This window comes from Salmo salar, chromosome ssa16, assembly GCF_905237065.1.
Source record: "Salmo salar chromosome ssa16, Ssal_v3.1, whole genome shotgun sequence".
Classification (NCBI taxonomy): Eukaryota; Metazoa; Chordata; class Actinopteri; order Salmoniformes; family Salmonidae; genus Salmo; species Salmo salar.
In genome coordinates, this window is record NC_059457.1 from 87,377,035 (window position 1) to 87,386,067 (window position 9,033).

Consider the following 9,033-nt stretch of genomic DNA (forward strand, 5'->3'; position numbering starts at 1 on the left):
CAGATCACAGATGTGGATTACATTAGAGACTCCTGCGGTCTCCACAGAGTTGGGTAGAACTGCCTTTAGTTCCTTTGCACCTTATTTATGGAACAAACTGCAGATCCAACTTAAGTTAGACACTGGTGTCCCTTGCCCATTTGAAATATGTTATGGAGCATCAATATGATGTTGTCTGTGATTGTTTCTGTTGAATTGTGTCTTTGTTTTGTATGTTTGAAATGTTCTTGTCTGTATGCCTAAAACTGTACATGTCAACATGTTTACACAGGGCACAGCCGTAGAAGAGATCCAGGTCTCAGTCTGTTTTCCCTGTTAAAATAAAGATTTTTTTTTTTAAATTAAAAACTAATTCACCGTTTGTCACAGAAACATCAAACTATGTATGATTTATTCTATAAATGTCTAGTATATTTTTACAACCTTTTCTTTGAGTAGAAATTCCAGTTTTGATTTGATAAAAAGACATAAAATCTCAAATATTGCATTTAAAGATGAAGAAATCAATAACTCATTCAGTGATTGTCTCAGAAAAAAGTGAGAATATGCATTTATTTAAAATAACTTAAAATAAATGTTAATTTCAAGTGCAATTTGTTCTATATGAAGTTAGACAATGTTTACATAAAGTTGTACAATGTTTACAATATTAAATTGTATGCCAAATCAATGTTTGCATTTTTAGTGCAACAGTTCCACATTTTAAAGTAGTTACAAGGCACAACAGTCATTTATTTATACGTCTCTAATTTAACAGCAAAAAGGCCCCTTCCAATAATTTTCTATTTTGGCTTTGTTGAAATCCTTCTTTGTCATCCCCAGACAAGATAAATGGAACCATCTCTGGCACACAGAGCATTCTATCTGCAGTATTAAAGACATAAAACAGGGTTATGTTTATTTACATGTAAATAACAGTTCTGGAATACACAAATTCTGTTACATGCTTTTGCAATTAGGAACATTTTCAAATTGAATGTTATTTTTGTTCAATTGCTAAATTGACTTTAAAGGACATGCATTTGACCAGAACCCTGACAGAAGCACACATAACTGAGGTGCTAATCATCGTTGAGTATACAGGCAATATAAATCGTTTGAATAAATCATATCTAGTTTGATGATTCTGTGACAACGGGTGAATTAGTTATTGATTTATACAGCTTTAAATAGAATTTAAGATTTTATATATTTCCATCAAATCAAAACTGGATGTTTATTCAAAACAAAGGTTGTAAAAGTATGCTCGACATTTATAGAATAAACCATAAATATTTTTATATTTCTGTGACAATCAATTCATTAGTTATTGATTTTTACAATTTCAAATGGCTTTTGGCGAATGTCTGTTGAATGTCAGAATGTGTGAATATAAAACCAACTTTACCTCGTTAGTAGACAGATACTATTCTTCAAACAACAGTAAAACGGATTGACTTTCTTCCTTCTTTCCATCTACTACAGGGTTTAGTGCTCCAACCCCTCCAGAAATCTTCTGCTTAAGACATGAACCTCAATATCCAACCAAACTCCAGATATAACACCTTTAATCGGTGCCCTGCTCCGAAATTATATACACAATATAATAAAATATATTGATTTAAAATAAAAAATGTTAGATGTTCTGATATAGACAGAATGACTGAAAGTTACCTGTAATTTCAAATAATTAGTTTACAATATCACAACGGAATTTATTACAATGTATAACCGTCATGTCTCAAAACTGGGAGAAGCAGAAAGAGCAAGTCATTCACCCGACATTTGTTCCTCAAGATGGTCTAACAACGACACGCGGATAATTGTAAGCAACAACATTTTTGAAAACGTTTGTAATTTGATAAGGTTGTTATATTAATTATTAGTTTCTGTTAATGTCGCAAGCTATTATTTTCTCTATGCTAACATTAGCAACTCTGCCTGGATACTTGCATGCTAGCTAACTAGCTAGCTAACATTAACATTAACTTAGCTGCTCTAGCCTACTATGGTCCTGTCCCTCTGGCCAGGGTGAACAAAGCGGTAATGTTGTATTTCACTAAAAACATTTAATTTAATTATATACATGAGAAAAAAGTGGTTTCCCAGCACGAATTCATGTACAAACATTATTTTTCATTACATTCTTGTCATTTAGCAGATGCTCTTATCCAGAGCGACTTACAGGACAAATAAGGGTTAATTGCCTTGCTCAAGGGCACAATGACAGATTTTTCACCTAGTCGGCTCAGGATTCAAACCAGCGACCTTTCAGTTACTGGCCCAACACTCTTAACCACTAGATCAATTAACTTCAATACAGTTATTCAAATACATTCATCATCAATGACTAAAATAATAAAACTAGTATTAAAATACAATTTAATAAACACAATTAGATGATTCATAGCCTGTTTATCATTAAACAAAAGTTGTTTAGTAATATAAAATAATCCACCCAAACCAACGCTAAAAACTGATCATCACACCATCCTTTCTGATATACACTGAGTGCACAAACATTAGGACCACCTTCCTAATATTGAGTTGCACCCCCCTTTGTCCTCAGAACATCCTCAATTCGTTGGGGCATAGACTGTCCAAGGTGTTGAGTGTTCCACAGGGATGCTGGTCCATGTTGACTCCAATGCTTCCCACAATTGTGTCAAGTTGGCTGGGAGTGGATCTCTACTCTGAATAGCTTGTTCCATCTCCTCCCACAGATGCACAATTGGATTGAGATCTGGTGACTCGGCAGGCCACTGCAGTAAGCTGAATTCACTGTCATGTTCTTGGAACCATTCCTGAACAAGCCTTGTGGCATGGGGCATAATCCTGCTGAAAATATATATTTGCAGAAGGATACACTGATCGGCAAGGATTCTTTAGATATCCTGTAGCATTCAAACATTGCTGAACTTTTGTCAAGGGGCCCAATGTGTGCCCTGAAAACACACCCTACGCCATCACACCACCAGCCTGCAATGCTGACACACGGCATGGATGCATACAGTGGTGTAAAGTACTGAAGTAAAAATCATTTAAATAACTACTTTAGTAGTATCTGTACTTGACTTTTTTTGGCAACTTTTATTTCACTACATTCCTAAAGAAAATAATGTACTTTTTACTCCATACATTTTCCCTGACACCCAAAAGTACTCCTTACATTTTTTTATGATTAGCAGGAGAGAAAATGATTCAATTCACATACTTATCAAGATAACATCCCTGATCTCTGATCTGGCAGACTCACTGTGTTGGAGTGTGCCCCTGGCTATCTGTAATATTTAAAAAACAAGACAATTGTGTCATCTGGTTTGCAGATTAGCCCCTTTTTTTCAATTTTCGCCTAAAATGACATACCCAAATCTAACTGCTTGTAGCTCAGGCCCTGAAGCAAGGATATGCATATTCTTAGTACCATTTGAAAGGCAACACTTTGAAGTTTATGGAAATGTGAAACGAAAGTAGTAGAATATAACACAATAGATCTGGTAAAAGATAATACATAGAAAAAACAACCGCTCGTTTGTATATATTTTTTTTAATATAAGAGAAAGGCCATAATGTATTATTCCAGCCCAGGTGCAATGTAGATGCTTGCCTCTAGATGACATCAGTGTATGTGCAATGTTTTAGACTGATCCAATGAACCATTGCATTTCTGTTCAAAATTTGTGTCAAGACTGCCCAAATCTGCTTAATTTGTTCATTAATAACTTTTCATGTTCAAAATTGTGCACTCTCCTCAAACAATAGCATGGTATACTTTCACTGTAATAGCTACTGTAAATTGGACAGTACAGTTAGATTAACAAGAATTTAAGCTTTCTGACAATATCAGATATGTCTATGTCCTGGGAAATTGTCTTGTCACTTACAACCTCATGCTAATCGCATTAGCCCACGTTAGCCGATCCCGAAGAAGATTTATACATTTAAGGAATTTGAAATGATTCATTGTTTTACTTTTGATGAAGTATATTTTAGCAATTACATTTACTTTTGATACTTAAGTATATTTACAACCAAAAACTTTTAGACTTTTACTGAAGTAGTATTTTACTGGGTGACTCACTTTTACGTGAGTCATTTTCTATTAAGGTATCATTACTTTCACTCAAGTATGACAGTTAGTTACTTTTTCCACCACTGGATGCATGTACTCATGGTTTCCTCCATACCCTAGTCCTCCCATCAGCGTGAAACAGCAGGAACCAGGATTCATCAGACCAGGCAATAGTTTTCAAATGTTCCAGTGTCCAGTGTTTTCATTCCTTAGCCCACCTGGGTTCACCTGGTCAGTCTGTCATGGAAAGAGCAGGTGTCCTTAATGTTTTGTACACTCAGTGTATGTTGTGTCTACCAGCTCATTCCTACAGAAAACTGCAGAGGGAAGCAGTACAACCCAGTCAACCATCAGACTCCATAGTGAGACGTCTCACAGAGGATATTAAACCTTAAGGGCAAATCCAGGATCTCAGTATTTTTACAGTAGAAGCTAACAAAACACACATCCTGACATGGTGCACACTGATGAGTAAAGTAAAGAGAGGCTAACATTCTAGAACACTTCCTTTCCTCTGCACAGTTCTCACAGTGAGAAACAATTGGATTACAAGAGTGTTCTATGCTTTCTTCATTTGATCCAATTCAAAGTGGACAATTATTTTACGAGATGAAAATTAAGTGATTGAGTGACTAATCATAGCTGGTCTGAGAGAACTGACTAGGCTTCTCTCCTTTATGTACACAATGGGGTCTTTTAAATGGCCCAAATTGTAGAATCTCTTCTCACTGTCAGTGCAGTGATAAGGCTTCTCTCAAGTGTGTATCAGTTTTTGCGTCTTTTCATTGCCCAATCTGGAGAAACTCTTGCCACATTAAGAGCAGAAGTAAGGCTTCTCTCCTGTGTGTGTTCTCTGATGACCCTTTTAGCTCAGCTGTTATTTAAAAAAAAATCTAGTCAGATCAGTGGTAAGGCTTCTCTCCTTCATGTTTACCTTGGTGTCTTTTTAACTGGGCCATTCGAGAGAAACTCGTTCCACAGTCAGAGCAGGAGTAAGGCTTCTCTCCTGTGTGTGTTCTCTGATGAACTTTTAGGTCAGTTGATGTTGTGAAGCATTTTACACAGTCAGAGCAGGAGTAAGGCTTCACTCCTGTATGTATACGTTCATGTCTTCTTAAGTTTTCCAGTCGAGAGAAACTTTTTCCACAGTCAAAGCAGGAGTAAGGCTTCACTCCTGTATGTATACGTTCATGTGTTTTTAAATGGCCCAGTCGAGTGAAACTCTTTCCACATTCAGAGCAGGAGTAAGAATTCACTCCTGTATGTATACGTTCATGTGTTTTTAAGTCACCCAGTCGAGAGAAACTCTTTCCACAGTCAGAGCAGGAGTAAGGCTTCACTCCTGTATGTATGCGTTCATGTGTTTTTAAGTTGCCCAGTCGAGAGAAATGATTTCCACAGTCAGAGCAGAAGTAAGGTTTCACACCTGTATGTATACGTGCATGTGTTTTTAAGTGACACAGTCGAGAGAAACTCTTTCCACAGTCAGAGCAGGAGTAAGGCTTCACTCCAGTATGTATACCTTCATGTGTTTTTAAGTCGCCTAGTCGAGAGAAACTCATTCCACAGACAGAGCAGGAGTAAGGTTTCATTCCTGTATGTATACGTTCATGTGTTTTTAAGTTGCCCTGTCGAGAGAAACTCTTTCCACAGTCAGAGCAGGAGTAACGCTTCTCTCCTGTGTGCACTCTCTGATGAACTGTCAGAGACCTTGATGTTGTGAATCTCTTCCCACAGTCATTACAGGGATACAGATTCTCTCCAGTGTGTGTTTTAAGGTGTATTTTTAGCTTTGATAGAATTGGGAAAATCTCCTCACAATGTGGGCAGTGGTGAGACCTCTTAGCTCTGTGATCTTCCTGCTGTTGCTCTCTGGATGTAGAGAATGTCTCATCATGGTCTCCTGTGTGAACAACATGAGAAGAACCAGTCAGTTGGTGTGATATACATATGACTTCACAACAGTAGGCTGTACAATACAGGGAATAAAGCTATTAGGGCTGTCCCGACAAAAAAAAAGATATCCTGGTCAACCTGAGTCTTTTCTTTCGACCAATTGAATTTTTACGTTTGAAAACATGTATTTTTCCGTGTATGTGTGTGTGAATAAAATCAACTATATGTAGGTTACTGAGCTTGTCTGATGCTTTAAGCACGGCGATTTAAAATGAAGACACAAAATACTCACGAGGAAGCCAGAGATCAATATAGCGTAACCAGAAGAAAAAAAATATGTTCCCGACTCTCCTCCTCCCGCTGCTGCGTTATGATTTTCGTGGAAGAGTTTCATTTCATTTATAATAAAGTCTTCATATCTCAAATCAATGTCATGTGGTTAATCAAAATTATATCTCAATTAAAATGATACAAATCTAAAAGTAACTTCCATTGCCATTGTCAAAACTAGCTTACATAAAGCCAACAAATAAAAACATTGCGGTCTGCAGGTAGAACATACCCTGATGAAAATAGATATCCTATAAATCAAATTGGCTACACATGGCCTGTCTGCAAGAAACTTGAAACATTCTATTAATTTGGTCTGGCCTGTGCTAGCAAACTTGCAACAATGTATAAAATATTTTGGGCCCTCAGTTTCCAGACAGACAGAGCTGTAGGCTATTTTGCGCAAAGGATAAGAAGTAATCAGGTAGGCCTGTTTTATGACGTTTCCACTGGATCAGAGCATGACAGTTTTGGTGGTTATCAAAAGGGAGAGAGATGGAAAGATTTTTCAAATAGGCTGTTGAGGAACTATTGTCATTCTTAATGGATGTAGAAACAGACTTTGTTTACTTGCTGTTTGAGGCGAAGAAAAATTATTTGAGAAACTCCACAGTGATGGTGAGTTAAGACAATCAGAAATAGTTTCAGATGCCCAAATGGGCACATTTATAGGCCTACATTTGCACAGAGGCCAGCTAGCCTATAGGCCTACTTCTATGCGTAATCAGGTGTGTGTCTTTACTCAACATTGACAGGAGCACTCTAACCAAAAGACAAATAATAAATTGTAAACTCGTAAATGGAATGAAATAAACCAAAACTTTTCTCACAAGTGTAGCCAAGGTTGTACGCTCTGCAAACAATGTCCACTCCTACAATGACAATGGTAAGACTGTAATAATAATATATTGAATGCATTACCAAAACCAAACAAACATTGTAGATTAGAAGTGAGGGAATTAACAGTAGGCTAAATGTACTGCTGGTGATGGTGTGCCATCCCCTCCGCAACAGACTAGTCCACTCAGACAGGCAACGGACTAGTCCACTCAGACAGGCAACGGACTAGTCCACTCAGACAGGCAACGGACTAGTCCACTCAGACAGGCAACGGACTAGTCCACTCAGACTCATTTCATATCATCCTCCTCTCACTATCACAAGGGTTAGTAACTACACAGACTCATTTCATATCATCCTCCATTCACTATCACAAGGGTTAGTAACTACAGACTCATTTCATATCATCCTCCTCTCACTATCACAAGGGTTAGTAACTACACAGACTCATTTCATATCATCCTCCTCTCACCATCACAAGGGTTAGTAACTACACAGACTCACTTCATATCATCCTCCATTCACTATCACAAGGGTTAGTAACTACAGACTCATTTCATAGAACTTTAAAACACTGGCAGTTTGTCTACTTCACTTCTTTAATCTACTCTCTGATCACTCCAGATAGCCCAGTTATTCAGGGATGTGTTGTCAGAAGTCAACCTATCAATAGACTGGGTCATAAATTAAGGAGGTCTAATTTATAGATAGAACCTGCTCTTACCAATCTCCTCCTCCTCTTCTTCATCTTTAATGATGACATTCAGCTCCAGTGTTTGACTGCAGTCTTCCAGCTTCACTGATGTTATCTCTGGATCCTGCAGTACAAACTGGGCTCCACTGTCACAATCAGGACCCAGTGACTGTAGGTTTGGACTCAGTGTGGAAGGAGAGAGGCAGGCTGGATTTTGTCCTCACTGTTGATGTTACCGGCCTCAGACTTAATCTGAGTCGGCCTGTAGTAATAAAGAGATACGGACACAAAAGTTAGTCTTAACAGTTATGGCGCTTTATTCTCTAAAAATACATTAGATCAGGTCGCTAAACATTGACAACAAACCATTTATTAATTTCCCATTAGACAAAGTGCACACCTTAAATTACACAACATTAGTGTACATAACCTACAGTAGATTTCCTGAATTGACATAAATGACTGAAAAACCATTTAGTATAAGGTTGCAGTTGTTTTAGGCAGCACTATTCACCTGAATAATCTAGATGGCGGGGTTAAAGACATTTACAAACCATAGCACCCAATTTGAAGAAGGCAATGCTCTGATAATTGGCTGATTGCTCCTAACCCATAGGAATCCCCACACAGTTGACTACTTTAAAATGGTAGAAGCCCTCAGTGGCAATGTCCATCCTAAAACGGGAAATCGTTATCCCAAAAGGTGGGAAGGCCAAAACAAGCTCATAGAAAAGCATTGTCCTTTTTCTCTAGGATTTACACACACCAAGCCCCTCCCCCTGCCTCTCACACCAGCAAAGTTGCAAGATCGCCACATCTTCCTCTCTGGCAAGCGGTTTCAACTAGCTATTTACATTTGTGGTTTGGTCCAAAAGAATGGTTCATATGGACACCAAAACACATTGAGACATTATTTTACTGTAATAGAGGAGAAGTTACCTTTTCTATCAATATCCTTTTTATGGTCTCAACTACTCAGATTGAGAGCAGAGCTACACTACTAAAACCAGAATATCAATGAACATTAATTCTGGAAAATGAATGCTAGCATTAGTACTGCTAGCAGTATTTTAGCCAAATACTATTATAACAGCTCTCTAGTCTGTTTTATAAATGTGCAATAAGCATAAAACAATTATATAAGGAATTGGCAACTCGTTCTCATTCTGAGAAATAAGGTAGGCCACTTGATTTTGACATCTGAACAAAGTGGACAGGCTAA

General features: G+C 37.6%; 1 protein-coding gene across 1 annotated transcript; it reads right to left on the minus strand.

The window, feature by feature from the left end:
* Positions 1–872: 872 nt before the first annotated feature.
* LOC106573410 (zinc finger protein 2 homolog) lies at positions 873–6,486 on the minus strand. The gene is made up of 3 exons (XM_045696732.1): positions 6,464–6,486; positions 4,986–5,863; positions 873–4,288 (listed from the first exon to the last, which is right to left on the minus strand). The coding sequence occupies exons 1-3, from the start codon at positions 6,484–6,486 to the stop codon at positions 4,284–4,286; spliced, it is 906 nt and encodes a 301-aa protein (XP_045552688.1). The 3' UTR covers positions 873–4,283.
* Between the last annotated feature and the right edge of the window lie 2,547 nt (positions 6,487–9,033).

Bases quoted from the DNA above. Each gene is read 5' to 3' on its own strand.
- LOC106573410 (XM_045696732.1), bottom strand. From the start codon at position 6,486: ATGTTTTTATTTGTTGGCTTTAT. The intron at 5,864-6,463 runs GTAAGCTAGTTT...ACATTGTGAGGA, and splicing joins TTTTTATTTGTTGGCTTTAT to GATTTTCCCAATTCTATCAA.